This window comes from Euprymna scolopes, chromosome 7 (assembly GCF_053919585.1).
Source record: "Euprymna scolopes isolate OS-2025 chromosome 7, ASM5391958v1, whole genome shotgun sequence".
NCBI lineage: Eukaryota > Metazoa > Mollusca > Cephalopoda > Sepiida > Sepiolidae > Euprymna > Euprymna scolopes.
In genome coordinates, this window is record NC_136488.1 from 24,160,217 (window position 1) to 24,179,969 (window position 19,753).

Genomic DNA, 19,753 nt, shown 5'->3' on the forward strand with positions numbered 1-19,753 from the left:
AGATGTTAGTAGTTTCCATAGTAACAAATACTGTTTGGAAAGTTGATTACATACTTCAGAATTATTTTCTTTACCGGCAGTTCGCCTGGCATTGCCCGGTCGTAAAAGACGCTTAAATATGCTAGTTTGATTAATGCAGATTTCGTATTTATTATTATATTATATTGGACCCAATATTCAAACACGGTAGTGTTTCACTGATATTGGGTCCAATATAAGTGTTAATTTTATTCATTTAGAACTGCTTTAAAGTTTCACCGTTCACTCATTTTGCGACCAAATTTCAAACAATTTTTATAGTTCATAGTTCACCTTCTCAGCTATATTTTCAATTAAAAATTTTCAATTTTCGTTCATTAAAACAAAAAGTTATTATAAAATTGCTGGTCTTCAAAAGTCCTCAGAATTAGTAAGGAATGTAATATACGGTTTCTTTTGATTGGCTGTTGGTTACCATAGCAACCTTTTCAACATTGACGTTTTAGAGACGATTTCTTCTGATTGGCTGTTGGTTACGATAGCAACTTTTTTGCCATCGACATCTTCATAAATCATAGCTGAAATGTCGCTCGCCTGCCATCTTATTTGGGTTATATATAGAAAGTTTACTAAAGTGATGCTCTTTATCGTGTTAGGACTAATAATAGTTCGCTTACGACGTCGTCCATTAATTCTGTTTCTCTCTTTTTTGTCCTTTCTTTTTGCTTATTTACTTAATTACGTCTTTATTTGATTTTTTTATTCAGTTAATTAAGGAAGTTGGTAATAATTTTTTATGGATTGGTTACAATGCGTATGATATTGAACACAAAGGTGAGTAAAAAAGATTTTTTTTAAAGTAAAGTCTGGAAAAATCATGAATTACATAGAAAAATGCGTGCATGAAAAGTAAAATAGTTAAGATTAAGCTTAGAAAAGTAAAAGGACTAGTTGTTAAATCTGGAAACGATATATATATATATATATATAAGTAAAAGTGTCTGTCTGTCTGTGTCTGTCTGTCTGTGTACATTTCCTTACACAATAACTCTGTCAATTTTAAGTCTAAAGACTCGAAATTTGATATACAGGGTATTGAGATTTGAAAAATTTGGCTGTTAAGGGGTCAACGATTTGACCTTTGAGAACTTTACCAAACTCCTCCGACAATTTTGGGTCTAAACTTGAAATTTTAGATATAGATTCCTTGGACATGGATCTAGCTTAATAACTTGATTTGAGCCCATGACAATAAATGTTGAGGGGTCATAGTAGGGGTCAGAGTTAAAAAAAAATTTGACCGCTGCAGTCTCTACCAAATTACTCAGACAATTTCCGGTCTAAACATTTGAAATTTTACATAAAGGGTATTCAGAGACAGGGCAAGCTTTTTAATCTGTTTGGGTCGAAAATTTGAGTTACCAATATATAAATGTATGTATGTATGTTTGCATGTCTGCCTTCGACAGAAGTGACGGATTTTTACAAGATCAGTATCGTTTTGAAGTTCGACCTTTCAGACGACAAATATCGAAAAATTGGCTAAAAAAATTACTATCTTCACATTCAACTGGACACTTTTCTACAGGGGGTCGCTTTTTTCGCCGATATTTTCGAACAGCAAAGGCGTCAGGTTTTTTCCTCGTTCTTTTCCTCCTTTGCGGTACGGGTTCGAGCCTGCCTTCCTACTACCATTTTTTTTTGCTCAACATACACCTCCAAACACCCTGGCAACACCGGGCACCCATGCTAGTATATCTATAAAAGTGAAATTCTTTGTTTGTGTCTGTGTGTGTACACTTCCCTACCAAACTGCTCTGTAAATTTTCAGTCTACAGACTCAAGATTTGACATAAGGGGTATTGAGATTTGGAAAAATCTTTTTAATCGGTTTTTGGTCAGAAATTTTGCTATCAAGAGGTCAAAGTTCAATGATTTGACCTTTGAAAACTTTACCAAACTCCTTCGCCAATTTTGTGTCTAAACAATTGAAATTTTACATGTAGGTTACTTGGTTATGGATCAAAATTTTAATTTGATTTAAGCCAAAACAATAAATGTTATGGGATCAAAATTGGGGTCAAAGTTAAAATGATTTAACCTCTGCGGTCTCTACCAAAATATTCAGTCAATTCTTGGTCTAAACATTTGAAATTTTATATATAGTGTATTCAGACATAGAGATAACTTTTTAATCGTTTTTAGGCGGAAATTTGGGCTACTAAGGGATCAAAGTTCAAAAGGTTTGGCCGTTGCGATCTCTAGCAAAATATTCAGGGAATTTTGGGTGTAAACATTTGAAATTTTACATAAAGGGTATTCAGACATGCAGCAAGCTTTTTAATTAGGTTTTGGGCGAAAATTTCGCTGCCAAGAGGTCAAAGTTGAAAGAGTTGACCTTTGCAGACTCTACCAAACATTTCCGGTAATTATGGGTCTAAACACTTGAAATTTTAGATGTAGGTTACCTGGAAACTTTTTAATATATATATATATATATATATATATATATATATATATATATATATATATATAAACAGCACTTAGGGTCCGAGCAAAGCCGGGCTGAACTGCTATATATATATATTTCAGTTGAATTTTAATATATATATATATAGATAAATAAAGTATATATATATATATATATATATATATATATATATATATATATATATATATATATATATATATTCAAAGGTCTAAGTTAAATAAATTTATGTGTTCTTATGACAGCAACCTGTTTACTTGGGTTGTGATTTCAGAGACTATAGATATCTGTACAGATTTTTTTTATATCGTAGGCAGATATCGCTTCCTCCCATTTCTGAAAGTATATTCGTTGAGCTGATAAAATTTTCCACTACATCTGTTGAATTCAGTTTCAACGATGTAATGTATCGGCAAATAGAAGGTGTGTCGATGGGCTCAGTTTTGGGCCCGATTATGGCGAATATTTTCGTAGGTTTTCATGAAGAGCAATTGCTCTCTGGACCCATCAAACCCTTGATCTATTTTCGCTATGTGGACGACACATTTTGCCTCTTCAATAACCAAAAAAGAGGCAAATAATTTTTTTTCTCCTTACTTAATAAGATGCATCCCGCGTTACATTATACTTACGAAGGGGAGTCTAACTCGTCCATAGCTTCCCTCGATGTATTGATAACGAAAACACTATCCAGTTACCTGACATCAATATACCGCAAATCTACATTCACGGGACTCTATACACCCTAAGATTCCCCCCCCCCCCCGAAAACGTAAGATAAACTTAATTTTGACCCTAACACATCGTGCCATTATGATCTGCTCCAAATCAAAATTGGATAAGGAATTTTAAATAATTAGTGATACCCTATCTAAAAATGGGTATCCTTTGGATGTTATTAGGTCAGTTATGCAAAGGAAAATAGCGAAGTCTTCTGTAACTAAAATTCAAACGGCTAATAAATGTCCGGTATATCTGCGTTTACTTTGGCTGGGGACAGTAAGTGAGAAATTCGTAAAGCCAATCAGCTCAACTGTGCAAAATTCTTATTTTGCTTCAAATGTGTGTGTTGTGTCCTCTACGAGAACGTTAATGTCATCCTATCGAAAAGATGTTCTACTTCCCCAATAATAATAATAATAATAATAATAATAATAATAATAATAATAATAATAATAATAATAATAATGTAATTTACAATTTTGAATGTAGTTGCAGTGTCAACTATATGGGTTGAACAACATTAAGATTGGATGGAAGAGTCCAACAACACGCACCTACCAAAAGCAGAAATGGGACATACCTAACAACAGACGTAATTGCCAATGCATACATAATTCAATTACTGACCATCTTAAAAGAACTTGTGCAGCGAACTTTCGCACAAACTCTTTTTTAATCATGTTCTCTTCACTCATTTTTTTCATTTAAAGATCTTGGAGACTGTTCACGTTCGGTTGAGAAGGCCTTCCCTCTATAAACAAGGAATGCCTCTTGGGTTTGAGCGTGATTAGTCTCTAGAATCTTCTAGTAATACAACGTTGCTGTATTTAAACGCTTTCCTCCATTTTTTTTCTCCAAACAACGAAACGCAACGTGATTTTATTTGTACAGATTTTCGATTCCCATTCGTTTTTTTCCTCCAAAACAAATCACTCGATACAGCTTTGATAAATCGAGGGCGAAACCGGTCAGCTGACTCCCCCATTTTTTCTTCTCTTCACCCCGTTGACTTTATTTTCAAAGTTTTAATCATGAATTTAAGTCTTCCCTCCATGATTGCGATATATATATATATATATATATATATATATATATATATATATATATATATATATATATATATATATATATATATAATCAAATATAAGATTGAACAATAAAAGCATCAAACTAGCAAAAAAAGATGTCAGAGCATCTAGATTTACTCTACTAAAGTCGTCATGAGTCATTGCATCATCAAGGAGTCGATATTTATCGTAGTGGTACTTTCAGTTGAATTTAAATTTCAAATCCGTCAGCGTCTTTTGGGACTTCCTGTATATATATATATATATATATATATATATATATATATATATATATATATATATATATATATATATATATATATATAGAGAGAGAGAGAGAGAGAGAGAGAGAGAGAGAGAGAGAGAAAGAGCATAGAAAACCAATGAAAATTACGAAAAAATAAATATGCATAATTACATAAAATGGATGAGGTCATAAATTAGAAATGTGTTTAGCAATATTATAGATACATAAACATAAATACTGCGCAAACAGTTCACGGGTCCTCTAAAATCCCGTGGCGTTTGTAGTTTGTATGAAAGCAGCAGTCATAACTTCTGGCTGATATTTATCTATATAATGCTAACAGTCTGTGTGGTCGAGTTGTCTATTGTTCCATCTCTCTTTTCTTGTGGACGTCTTGGTTATTGTTCTTGATGGAGACCCCTTTCTTTCGAAGCGTATCCAGCCCGGGAGGGAAAGTAGTTATTTTGTTGTCCGACAAGTCTAACTCTTTCATGGCCGACAAGTGGCAAATGGTTTTCGGAACAGAAGTGATGAGATTATCACGTAGTATTAACTCTTCAAGGCTGAGCATATCGGAGATATCATGCGGGATAACCTGGATGTCATTGCTAGATAAATCCAATTTCCGCATACGGTAAATACAGGTAAAGCTCGGAGGGAATTCTGCGAGTTGGTTGTTTGAGAGCATAAGCTCCCTCATCGACGCCATAACATCTTCTTCGCCCTCACCTGGAAACTGGGCGATTTTGTTGTGAGATAAATCCATGTATAAGAGTTTTCTCATATTTCCAAGCCCGGCTGGTACTTCTGAAATACTGTTATGGGAAAGATCCAGGCGTGTTAGATAATCCAGCTTGACAATGCCCTCAGCGAATTCAGATATTTGGTTTTGAGATGCTTTCAGGATCTTCAGGTCACGCATGTTTCCAATAGACGACGGAAACGCCGTCAATTCGTTACTGCTAACACTGAGTTCAGTTAGATTACGCATTTTACATAGGAATTCTGGGATGGATTTCAAACAGTTGTTATCCATTATAAGACTCTCGAGCCATTTATAACGTCGAAAGACCTCTGGAACTTCTTCTAGTTCGATTCCACTGATATTGAGATGAGTTAAACTATCGATACATTTTTTATCCCCGTGTACATTTATAATTGGCTTAAATCCCACACTTGAAAGAGTAATCGAATTCTCTGACAGGTCAAGGTGAGTGACAGTGTTTGGTAGCGTTATGCTTCCGATGTTGCATCGGGCCAGATTAAGCTTCCGCAAAAAATTCAGGGATTCTATATTTTTCGGCAGTTGTGTGATAGTGTTATCCGAGAGGTCAAGCTCTTCGAGTGCATAAAAGCGCGTCGTATCCATGAATTCCGATAAATTGTTCTTCGACATGACTAGACAACGAAGCAGTTGACTTTCGCCTAGGGTTCTCGGGACGACATTCAAACCGTTCTCACTCATCTTCAGCGTCTTCAGCGTTCGGATCTTGCCGAGTTCAAATGGGAGAAATTCAATGTCATTACCAGAGACGTCTAAGGAATTTATACATGGAAGTAAACATATGTCTTTTGGAACGCCGTTCAGACGATTTCTTGCCAATGAGAGGTGTTCAAGACTCCGAAGGGGAGAGATGAATTCCATAGATTCGAGTGCGTTTTCCGAAAGGTCTAGCACTTTTAAGTCTACCATATTGAGGAAGCTGTCTGGAAGCTCGGTAATATTATTTTGCGACAGGTCAACTGTCTGGACACGTTTCATTGTACCGAAGTCAGCAGGAAGTTTCTCGAGTTTATTCGACTTGAATGACAGATATCGCATGCCATATTCCCAACCGATGACAGAGGCGGGCAAAGTGACCAACTTGTTATAAGAAACGTCCAAGTGTTTTAGTTTTATCAGTAATCCCAGTTGGTTGGGCAGCTCCTAAAATAAGAAAAAATCGTATCAAACCGTTTTAACAAGACCGCAGAAAATCTAAAACAATAAGCAAACGAGGATTAGTTATGAATACAAAGATAAAAAATAAGGTTGAATATTATAAAAATGTATGACTAATGTTGAGTACCAAACACTAGCCTATATTACTAAAATAAGCTAAATATCTAAAATTAATTTCCAATTTCTGCAGAATTTGTCCAGTTTACAATTGACCCAACATGCACGTATGAAAGGCAAATATACGCCTGACGAAAAGAAGTAATTTCCGAAATATTGCAAGATGGATACTCGATCTGACTATTTGACACGAGTAATAATCAATGATGAGTCGATTCCAACATTTTTCACATTCTATTACCGATTCCGTACTAAATTCCCGATTCCGATATAATTACTGATTCCGCTTCCGATTCTTTGTAAATCGCTAAATATTTAACCATAAAATGGTTATTTTTTCTCGATTACCGTAAAACACACATCTTAAATGTACATATAATTTCTAAAACGTAAAAACACATTTGTATATGGGGTGATCCATAGATTTTAGTTTTACTGAAAGTTTCAGTCAATAAACATTAATTATTTTATTATTACTACCACCAGCAGAGTAAGATTTTATTCAAAATGATAATTAAAGGAATCGTTTTGGCATCAGACAATAGACATAATTATTTTCCGATTCCGATACTGATTCTGATATCCAAAAAAGCTCAAAAGATTCCGATACTGATTCTGATATCCAAAAAAGCTCAAAAGATTCCGATACTGATTCTGATATCCAAAAATGCTCAAAAGATTCCCGATTCCGATTTCGATTAATCGTCCCAACACTAGTAATAATAAATATGTGGTAAATACTCCCGAAAAACCCAAGAAGCAGAAAAATCCCATCCCTTCACTGTAGGGATCCATAGATGCCAGAAAGGCTTCTACTCTAAAAGTTTCTTCCCCCCGAACTGCTACACTAGATTTCCTGCTTCCCTGACTACTAAAACGCAGATGTTTAAATGTAATGTAAACAGATATCTCGCTGTTTTAATGTAATGTAAATAAACATCTCGCTGCTCAACTCCTCACATATAGTCCCTGTAGATATGAGCCGAAATAGAAACCCCTTACATCCAAGTGGCACGGTACCTTCTTTTGGGTGAATAAGAGGAAAAAAGAAGTAGCGAGAGATTTAAAATGGAAAAAAAATGCATACACTCTCTAGAGAGCCTTTTCTGAGACCAGAATTTTGAAATAATTATTTCGTTGTATCAAAGAACGTGCTTATAAATCTGACTTTTATTTACAGAAAGAATACGCCGTCCTCCCAAACAGAGTGCTTGATATCCCCAAATGGTTATGCATTTACTACTGTCCAGGGTCAACGTCGTTTAAGCTCTGTTGTTGTATTTCTGTCGTGTTTAAAAGAATGCCGACACACTGGCATACGAATATATAACAATATATCTTTATTTGTTGGATATTTGGCAGGTGACCCTAGGAAGAGAGGCATTCGATGGATTGCACACACGCAAATTAATTCCATTTGACGAATACGAGGCTTTGTCTATTGGAATACATAATCACCCCAGAAATATCGGTCAAAGGATTAGAACAATAGACAATGGGAAATAGTAAACATTCAGGTTGAAAGAATATTTATATAAATCGGCACAACAGAAAGCGAACAGTCCGACACAGCGAGGATAAGCTGATACATATTCTTCATTGCCAAAACATCCACACCACCCACGCACCTGGACTGATGTCATCACTCGTCATAACTAAATCGAAAACTGTTGTCAGCGAAAATTACCAAAATAACTTTTATAGATCAGATGTCTTTTATTCGCTATCAGTGTGTATATATCATAGACCAGTGATAAAAATCGATTTAGAAACTATATAGATTGAAAAGCACATTTGAATGGCCGGTTGATGTGAATATATAACATATTGTCGGTGAAAGTTACAGATGGTTGGTTGCTAGGAGGGAGATGCATGCACGAGAATTTGAATTGATTCTTCTCGATCCCAAATCATCAACCAATAATATTTTTTTTCGGTTGTTATTCTATAACCATTTATAACTTCCTGTAACGCCCACTTGGAACGGAATTGACACTGTAGCCACACTAGAAGAGCATTTTATTCGGTCATCGCCGTTTCACTTAATTTATGTAAATTTAATTACACCTGTGTAATCTTTAGCAGAAAATATCCTTTCAAACACCATATTTTTAACATCATCTTTTTGACAATTGATTATGTTTGTTGTTTTTTCACAAATTTTAATCAACAACACAAAAATACTACACCACGAAACAAATGTTAAGGAGCTAAAAATCCTTGAAGCTATTTATATAAAAACGCAAAAATCTACCTTAAATCAGATCGCATTCCGAAATAGTACCAACACCCTTAAATGGCTTGCATAACTCTCCCGCTCCTAACACCCAACCCATTCCTGGCACTAACTCTAGAACTGGCTGTTACCCATGATACTAACCCTCCTACCGTCGACAGCAGATCCACTGGCTCTCACTTGCACCTTCGTTCGAACCCAACTACTATTTAAATAAACCTACCCATAATTCGTAGCGAGCCTCTCACACAAATTCCTGAAGATGTATAAATGAGTACACGAAAAGTTAAAAGTTACCGAAAAAAAATGCTAGGACCATACATCCGTACCTTCGATGTATATACAAAAAAAAATAAGAAGAAAAATTGAAAAAAACAAAAAAAGGTATTACAAAACAGAAGTTTAGTTTCCTAGAAGTACATCCAATGAAACAACATGTGTCTACCAAAGAGTGCTCAATGAGTAAACAGAGCAGGTATATGAAATTTATTTATACAAACATTGATGGCTGCATATGTGCATACATGTTTCTGTAATCACTTGCGTTGGGGGACTACATCTTCAGGCCAAGAATTATCGTCGAAAACTGTATAAATAAATTTCATATAAATAAATTTCATATATATATATATATATGAGGTGATATATATATATATATATATATATATATATATATATATATATATATGAGGTGATTTTTTTTTTGTCAATTTAATCACCATAGGATTATAAACATTAATCCCTCCCAATTCGCCTCTCCCCACAAGTTACACTTATTGGAGGTAGGAGTAACTCGCTCACAAAAACCTAAAGCCATCAATTATCGGGAAATTCTCATTGGATACATTTTAAGCACATACCTTGATTGTTACATTTCTTCATTCCGTTATATTATCTGTCACCCACTATGACCCCCCTAAGTAAATACAGATCGATCCCGTCAGCTTCTGGTCTTTTTTAAAATAATACTTTGATTGATTTATCATAAGCCTATTCAATAATAATGAAATTTAATTGGTCAACGATTAAAAAATGAATTTGAAAAATAAAACATGGCGTCTTCTAACCTCCACCCCATTCAGCAAAATACCAGAAAAATGCTAATAAATTCTATTAAATGATACCAGTTCATATCAAAATGTAAATATACATAATTGTATCAGATTTAGATCTAGTTTCATGACCGTTACACATTCTATACGCAACAACATTCTACGTCACAAATCAGGTGTCATTGATATCATTCCGTTACTAGTAAACATTACACAAAACAATATATTTACTACCACAAACATTTAACTCACAATAAAATGATTATTTTCAAGTTAATTTATCTGTTTAGTTCCATCTTTGTTTTTTTATTTGTTTTTTTTTTTTAATTTTCGAAATACTTCCTACTTTTAATCAGATTTATAATTTCTGCTTGTCTTTTGCTTTTCTTTTTAAAACAATTTCTTTTCTTTGCTTGGATAACAGAATTTACCTAAACGTGGAAGAATTTAACTTGATAACATGGTATGCGATTTATTATCAGAAATATATGAGTTAATATCTTATTCAAAAGTAATTGCTTATTTGATGTCGAAAGTTGAACACAAGTTGAGAAATGTACGGCGTTTATCTTTTTATGAAATTCTACTTTTACAAAATGTATATCATTCTTTTTATCAAAAATGTTTGTGTTTACTTATGTACAACATAAGAAAAATATAACTTTTATTACCTTAACAATAAGAATAACACGCATCACTTCTAGATCTGTTTTTGACCACAGTTCCCGATGATTGCATAACGAAGGCCCACAGCCCACTCGGGAACGCTGATCATGCAGTGATAATAGTTGAAATCGCCCTTAACTCTAGAGCCAAAACTGAAGAGCCAGTGCTCAAAACAACGAGATATTATAAAAAGGCTGACTGGGAAGCCATCAGGGAACTAATTAGAGATGCCCCATGGAGAAATATTTTCTCTCTCCCTGCTGAACAATGCGCAAACGAGACCACTGATTGGTTCAAAACTGCAATCGAAGCGCATGTTCCCATGCGGGAATTCTATAGTAAGCCCCACTCTCCCCAATGGTTTACGTCGACTTGTGCAACTGCCATTGCTCAAAAGCAGCATGCATACCGTAGGTTTAACTGACATAAGTCCAGTTCAAACAGACTGAAGTATATAGAAGCTAGAAATAACGTTAAGAAAGAAATAGCGACAGCTAAGAGAGAATTTACGGAAACCACTAAAAAGCGCATCGAAGCACAAAAACTAGGAACTCGAGACTTCTGGAAAATCTACAACAGTGTAGTAAATAATGGGCAATCCACAATTCATCCACTAACCAACAATCACGAAGTTGTCTCCTCAGCAACCGACAAGGCTAACATGCTTGCTAGTCGGTTTGCCTCCAACTCCACACTGGACCCTTCCAACCACCCACTACCTGACTTTCCTATGCGGACAGACGCCACGCTAGACGATCTGAAAACCACCCTTGCTCAGGTGCATGCTATCATAAAAAACCTTGACACTTCAAAAGCATGTGGACCCGATCTTATCCCAGCTGTGCTATTAAAAAAGTGCTCAGCCGAAGTAGCTCCAGTTCTCTCGAAACTCTACAACAAATGCCTTAATGAAGCTTGCTTTCCGGGTTGTTGGGAAACTGCTTCTGTTGTACCAGTATTCAAGAATTCTGGGGAAAGGACAGACCCATCAAATTATCGCCCCATTAGCCCCCTCCCATTTTTTGCCAAAATATTTGAGACCATAATTAACCATGCTCTAGTCCATCATCTTACAGATGCTAAACTACTGACTGACAAGCAATATGGATTTAGACAAGCCCGTTCCACAGCAGACATCCTAACTGTGATCTCTGAACGTATACACCATTCACTGGACAAAGCGGGGGAGGGCAGAGCGGTAGCTCTAGATATATCTAAGGCTTTTGACAGGATATAGCATGAGGGTCTCCTCAGGAAAATCAGATCATACGGTATCACCGGTAGAATACTTAACATAATTAAATCCTTCTTGGACAAGAGAAAAATCCAGTTTGTCCTCGACGGTCGTACATCTAAACAGTATGATATAAATGCGGGGGTGCCCCAAGGTTCTATCCTTGGACCTCTATTGTTCCTGATATTCATAAATGACCTCCCCGACAAAATTGCCTCTAAGATGGGTATATATGCTGATGACACTACACTCTATGGCAGGCACGACAGGAAGACGAATGAACACATTTCTAAAGAAATGGCAGAAACACTAGAGGAAGACCTCCAATCTGTAGTGGAATGGGGACAAAAGTGGTTGGTCGCGTTCAATGCTGCCAAGACTAAACTAGTTTCATTCAATAATTACAAGAAACCCTCTCTACCACCCATAGCAATGGCCAACGACTCTTTATCTGAAAGTACGCCTTTCAAACTCCTTGGCCTAACGTTCACAGGAAACATGAGTTGGAACAATTACATTGAAGGCATTGCTAGGGCCGCTGCAAGAAAGGTGGGCTCTCTCTACCGTGCTAGAAAACTACTAACACCCGAAAGTATCCTGTACCTCTATAAGGCCACCATTCGCCCATGTATGGAGTATTGCTGCCACATCTGGGCTGGTGCATCTGCTACTAGTCTCTCGCTCCTTGATAAGGTTCAAAAGAGAGTCGCAAACCTGATAGGCCCTGAACTGGCATCTAAGCTTCAGCCTCTGTCCTATCGACGAAATGTTGCATCCGTCTGCCTTTTCTACAAGTATTTTAGTGGTGAATGCTCTGACGAACTGCAATCACTTGTGCCCCCACTACGTGAGCACCCTCGACAAACCTGACAGGCTGCTAAATCCCACCCCACACTGTAGAGATCCCTAGATGTAAAAGATCTTTTTACTCCAATAGTTTCTTCTCCAGAACCGTTAGACTCTGGAATTCCATTCCAGGTCCCTGCTTCCCCAACAGTACTGACGTGCAGAAGTTCAAGTGTAACGTGAACCGACATCTTGCTGCCTAAATCCCTACATAGTACCACAGTAGTTGTTGCCTCGGATAGTAGCCCCCTACACCAAAGTGGCAATTTGCCTTGTTTGGGGTGAAAAATGTAATTAAAAAAAAAAAACCCTACGTACAAGATGTAGGTCGCGAATGACGTAATCGAAATTGTTAAAAACTTGATTTTATCAATGGTAAGACACAAATATAAAAAATAATTAACGATGCGATATAAATCATCATCATCATCAACAACAACAACAACAACAACAACAACAATAATAATAATAATAATAATAATAATAATAATTTATTATATAAATTGTAATTTAAAAGGGAACTGATTTGAAATGAAGAATTATTTGTCTGTTGCTAAACGAACCTCCATTGAATATTTCCCATTCATTGTCTTTCCAATATAGGGGAAGATAACTTTGCTTGTAAAACAAGAGTAATAATTCTTGGGTACAGAATTACTTCCTTTATTTTAGAAAAATATTGCATTTTTCTTTTAAATATAAAATATTAAAATATTATTTTCTAGATGAAATTTATTATTCATTTAACAGGGATCGAGACTTTAAATTTAGTTTCACCTAATATTATCGAAAAAATGTCAATTTTGTTTCGGTGTTTAACTCTAACTTGAATAAAGCATAATATAATGATGAGTCTGATTATGGGGATTTATGGAAAATATAGTAACTTTTTATTTGTAAAGATTTGTAATAGAGGCCATTTTAAATTTGGTTCTACTATTTGGAAAAGTTTTTTAAAGTTTTTATATGAAAAGAAAAAAGACAAAAGAAAAAAGAAGTGAGATTAAACCTTACCTGAAGCTGATTATATGATAAATCTAAATAGGTTAACGATGGCGCCTTGTTTATGGAATTGGGTACTTTAGTGATCAAATTATGAGACACGTTCAAAATGGTCATCAGAGTCGTCTTATTCTTCTTGCAAGCCACTTCCGGAAGTTGCTGTAGACGGTTGTTGCTGAGGTCGAAATCGGCCGGGCTCATATAGATCGTTTTCTTCAAGGTCTTGATGAGATTGTTAGAAGCTTCCACAGTTTCGAGGGTTTCAATCAGATGTAGGTTGGGTGGCAGTTTCCCAATGCGGTTCCGTGAGGCATATAACTTGCGTAAAACAGAGCATTTATGCAGATTGGCCGGCAAAGACCCTATCAAATTATTGGTAATATCAATTATTATCAGATTAGTGAGGGTACTGATCGTTGACGGTATGCCGGTGAAAATATTGTTTTTGATGTTAAGGGTTTCGAGTCTCTTCAGGTTGCCCACATCAGGGCTCATCTTCTTTATGCGGTTGTTATAGGCATACAGCTAACCAAAAACATAAATCAAAGAATAGAAATTATATTTGTGTACATTGTGTAGCATGGCACATGGATAAAAAGACGTAAACCCAGATGTAAGAAACATAAAACAATTGTTGTTTGTGCAAATGCTCAACAGTAAAAGAAGTATGTTACTGCATATGTTCATCATTTTCCACAAATCGTCATGCTTTAGCAAAAGGGCAGCATCTTAATATAAAATATAAAGCGCATTAAACAAATTGAAAATTGAAAATCACTACCTAAATGTTATGATTTTGTAATAAAATTATAAATAAAAATTTTATCAAATATTTTGTCTGCTTGATTTCAGGTCACGAGTCCTATTGATTATTGTGTATGCCGCGCGAGTGTGTGCGCACGTGCGTGTTTGTCATTGGCTTGTTTATTTTGCTTTCTAATATTTTTTAAAATGAGCATAAAAATGTGTGCCTGTTCCCGTTGAAGCGATATTATATATATATATATATATATATATATATATATATATATATATATATATATATATATATATATATATGAGGAACCCCTCCCTGGACTTTAGCCATCTATTTCTATCCAGAGCTATTTAAGGGCGGATGAGCACCAAGTGCCGACGGCCATCTAGCAAACTCCTCCAGGTATGGGATAAATACCTTCGCCAACCCACAGGTCAAGCGTGGCGAGTATGGAAAATTCCAGGGCTATGATGTACAAGAATATATATATATATATATATATATATATATATATATATATAAAATAAAATAAAATAAAATAATTCCTATCCTCTGATGAGAAGGAAAGTATTTCTTCGAAACTCCGCGGATTAAGGACTATCCACTTATCAAGTGTTTCCTTTTCAGATTAAATATGTTTTTAACTCTTTTTCAAAGTGTTTTTTAACCTATTTTATCAACTGTTTGCTCATATATATATATATATATATATATATATATATATATATATATATATATATATATATATATATATAAATCTTATTAATAAATTTTAACCAAAAGTTTAATATATTAAAATATATCAACCAATAGCAATGTACATATACTAATAAAAATTAATTCAAGTAAATTGACTCAAATATTAAACCTCATGATTATCAGTTCTGTAATCGATATATATATATATATATATATATATATATATATATATATATATATATATATATATATATATATATATATATTCAAAACCACGATAACAAGGAAAACAGAATTTGCATAATACTTTTTTCAATAGTGTTACTATTGTTTCAATATAATTCAGCAATTTTAAACTTTAAGTTGTTCAAAAATATTCCAGATTGGTATTTCATCAGACAATTTGAAAAAAGATACAAAGGCCAATACGTACCTGCATAAATTTTCATCCTGTTATTAACGGTACCAAGCAATAGAATCCGCCTCACCATGTTTTTATTTAAATTATTTTCTGATGCCTGTGAAATTTTTTGTGACACCCTATTTTTGTATTTCTATTTTAGGATTTAAATTTCATTAAATTGTTAATCTTTATACTGCCTTAGACTCAGACGTGTTTCTGACCTAATTATATTAGTAATATATATAATATTATATTACAATAGAAAAATGCGAGCACGAGCATGAAAAGTAATATGGCTAAGCTTAAACATGGAAAAGTAAAGGAGTAGTTGTAAAAACTGGAAAAGAAAAGGACAAGATATTTTAGTAAAAATATAATAAATTTATAACTTAAAATATTGCAGCATAAAGAATTGATTATATAATGTTATAAATTGAATAGAAAAATCTTTATGCTGCAATATTTTAAGTTATAAATTTATTATATTTTTTAGTAGAATATCTTGTCCTTTTTTTCCAGTTTTAACAACTAGTCCTTTACTTTTCCATGTTTAATCTTAACCATATTACTTTTCTTGCTCGTATTTTTCTATTGTAATCCATGATTTTTCCAGGCTTCCAATAAATTCACTTGTTCTTTGTTTGAGTGCAGTCTTATTTCCCCCCATAAGCATATATGTAATAACAATGTACGACACTCGTGTCTGCTTTCAATAAAATTCCCCCAATTATCTCGCTTTCATGCTTTCATTAGTGAATTAGTAGTAACAGTAGTTGTTTAAGCGACGTAGTTGCTATGGAAACCAGTCATAAAACCGTCGCCCACCTCCTTATATTTTTTAGGATTTTGAACACCAGAAAATTAACCATAACTTTTGTTTTACTGAACAAAAAATGAAAATATTTTTTTTCACAATATAGTTGAGAAGGTGATATATAAACTGTAATAATTGTTGGAAATTTGGTCGAAAAATGAGTGAGCCGTAGAAGCTTTAAAGTAGTTCTAAATGACTAAAACTTCCACTTAACCATATATTCAAACACGGCAGTGTTTGAATGATAATATAATTATATATTAAAAGTAGGATTTGCCCACCACAGATACAAGCACTGAGAAAATTTGAATTAGACATGCTAAACTTGGTGAAGGATTTAAAAAGCACAGGTAATTGAACGCTAAAATGAAAATCAAAAACAGAACATTAAAAATAATCCAACATTATAGTTCTAACAGATAAAACCATGAACATTTATGCTATGAACTTCAGAACATATGATAATCTTATTCAAGGCGAACTTAATAAAATATAAAAAGGCAAATAACGAGGATCTCTATAGCATAAATTTACAAGCATTGAAACTATGTAAAAAATTAATATTCTGAATAAAATGGCAGTATATACCCCTTTCAACCCTAGAGTTTTGCTAAAAGATCAAAACCTGACTTCAACAATAAACCTTGTATGAGATTAATCGCACGATACGTTTCTTATTTAGGTAATATAAGTAAGAAAATATTCGACATAATTATTCCATCTCTTAAACTTAGAATTAAACATAAACTTCGGATTTCTTTTTGGGGAGGTAATAAATTGGTTCCAGAAAACAAAACAAAACAAAGACAGTAAATTCATTATGTTTGAAATTGACTCTTATTACTCTTATTTGAGAAATCACTAAAATTAGCAGAAAATGAAACGAACATATCAAAACTAGAAATAGAGATTATTAAACTAGCCAGGAAAACCCTATTTAGATATAAGGATGAATTATGTACAAAAAATGATAGAGAGAACCGCTTTGATGTAACGACGGAAACCGGACTCTCCGGAGTTAACTGACCCGGTAGGTGTATATATACTAAAGAAGATAAATAAAAAGGTACCGGGTTAAATGAGGGTCTATATAGGGATGATGCATTAATTCTAGTTAACTCAAGTGATCAGATTATAGAAAAACTAGGAAGAATATTAAATTATTCTTTAATGAACATAATATGACCTTCACCTTCACCGAGGTGCGCGACTTGACACACACAAAAAAAAAACAGCCTCTTAATCAACTGCTAACGCACGCGTCACTGTAACGTCCAATGACAACAACAACAACAAACTTCTCACTCGACCTGCCTTTTATACCACTATCTCAATTCCTCCTCTTGCGCATGCGCTCGTAGATTCCTGACAACCTCGAGACTTCCGCTTATAAAAACCCAAGTTTTGTTGTCGCGCATGCCTATACAAGGCACAAACACGTGGGCGTTTGTTTTGTTGGTAAGTACTACACTCCCCCCTGATCTGATGATCACATAGAGTGCACTCCGGGGGTGGCCTCTTAGTTCGTTGGCTTCTGCGAAGGGTGGTATTTACAATCTCGGATTCAGCTTCTGGTTCTGGTTCTGAGTGTGATTCTGGTTCTGGTTCTGATCCTGCCTGATCAGACGAACTACAACTACCACTCTCTTGCTCGGTGACCTCACTCATCAGCAGCTCATCATCTGATGATTCATCGCTCTCTGTAGTTGTGGGATGTACTTCACTAGCTGGGCGAAGATCGCGCACGTGGCGTGGGGTTCCATCAACAAGGACTGACTGCTGGCTGACCACTCCAGATATTCGTCCTCGCTTGAACTTGGTGGTGCACCGGTTTCCAGGGGGTCTAACCCAAACTGGATCCCCTACCTTGTATTTGTCATGACTCTCCTCGTCGATTGGTTGGACAGTGTCAATGCACTTTATCCTAACACGGTATTTGTGTATGGCATTGGCCGGTGCTGTTGGTAGTGTCTTCCCATCCTTTGGTGTGATGTTATACCAATACGTGGCCTCCGTAATGGTGCATTGCTTTCTGGCAGCAATTCTCTTGATGCTGCGATGGCTCCTCTCAGCAATGCCATTCCCTGATGGCACATGAGCACATCGCAATCGTAGTCGGACACCCCACTCATTCAACAACTGCCGAACTTGGTGGCTACAAAAAGCAGCATCGTTGTCCGTCAATATCTCTTCCGGCGCACCTCGCTCAGAAAAGATAGATGACAGTTGGCGGACAACATTCGCTGAGTCCTGCCTGATCATTTGCCGCCACACTGCAAAATGAGTGGGTCCACAGTCGATAAGGGTTAGAAAGGGCTTACCACTGTAATGGGTAATATCCATCGCTAATCGTTGCCACACATGATCAACTTCCAATCGCCCCTTCTGCCATTGCTCAGGTGCAGGATCGATAGACTGGCATGCCTCACAGTGCTTGATGATCTGCCTGACACCCGCCCTTGTCACTGCCGGGTCCACACGCCTCGCAAAATACAAAGTTCTTTTGATACCTGGATATCCACTCTGCACATTTGTATTTAGCATGAGCTAATCGCGCCAACTGCACAAGATCGAGCAGCAAACTCCACGCCTGTCTTCACAGCTTCATACCATTTGTGAGGCACATGGGTTAGTTAGTCTGCACGATTACAGTGTGATGCCACGAGCGTTACACTCACCGACAGGTCATACTCTGATACCAGACTCTTCAGGGTGTTTAGCCTCCGCCGGATTAACATTTCACTGGCTGCCTTAGTGCGGACTCTCGTTCGTCCCGAAAGAGTGTCGGACACCCAGTGGTAGATGCAGAGAGAATCCGTGTACAAGTGTAACTTCTTTGACTGCCATTGCAGTGCCAGATTTAAACCCTTCACAACAGCATCCAGTTCCGCCAGGTTGATGTGTTGAGCATCATTCACGGGTCACAGCCAGCACGCGTCTTCAATTACATTTCCACGTTGCTCCAATAACACTCCCAATGGCAAAGAACTAGCGTCAACCCACACATTCACAGTGTCCCCATCGACACACCATTCTCCACGGGCAGGGTCCTCCTTGTTAACTCTCTCTAGGGGTTCTGTCGTTATCAGAGTTAGAAGAGCATCATCAGATACATCATCCCAACCTGTAGTTACTAAACTTGCCCTGCGTTTGATGACACCCACAGCTGCTCGGAGCCAACCACACGCTGGTAAGTGACCAATAAGTTTCCCACACAAGAAAAAATAGTCCACCGCGTAATAACATCAGGGATGTTTGGAATCTCACTGCCACACCTCCATCGTAAGGTACCGTCTTTCCCGCAAACGTCCAATCCTAATACCCGTGCTCCATCCCTCAGACGTTCGGGATCCTTGCACTCCAACCCGAATTGAGCTAACTTTTCTCTGACGTGCGACGCAGATTGTACGTCTTCATTGACGTACACATCGTCAATATAGGCCGATGTTGCGTCCTCAGTGGTCTTTTCCTGGGACAACAC

At 36.0% G+C, this 19,753-nt stretch overlaps 1 protein-coding gene across 3 annotated transcripts in view; it reads right to left on the reverse strand.

The window, feature by feature from the left end:
• Positions 1 to 19,753, reverse strand: part of LOC145279651 (uncharacterized) — a 71,612-nt gene that overhangs the window by 41,772 nt on the left and 10,087 nt on the right. The window contains exons 2-3 of one of the 3 annotated variants that reach the window (XM_080130880.1): positions 13,612 to 14,124; positions 4,686 to 6,431 (exon numbers count right to left, since the gene is read on the reverse strand). The exons of 1 other annotated variant lie outside the window; for it this stretch is intronic. In XM_080130880.1, coding sequence (XP_079987006.1) covers positions 4,866 to 6,431; positions 13,612 to 14,124 — 2,079 coding nt within the window. In that variant the 3' untranslated portion in view covers positions 4,686 to 4,865. Of the gene's footprint in view, positions 1 to 4,685; positions 6,432 to 13,611; positions 14,125 to 19,753 lie in introns of those variants that run through there. One more of the 3 variants, XM_080130882.1, reaches the window with a different exon arrangement.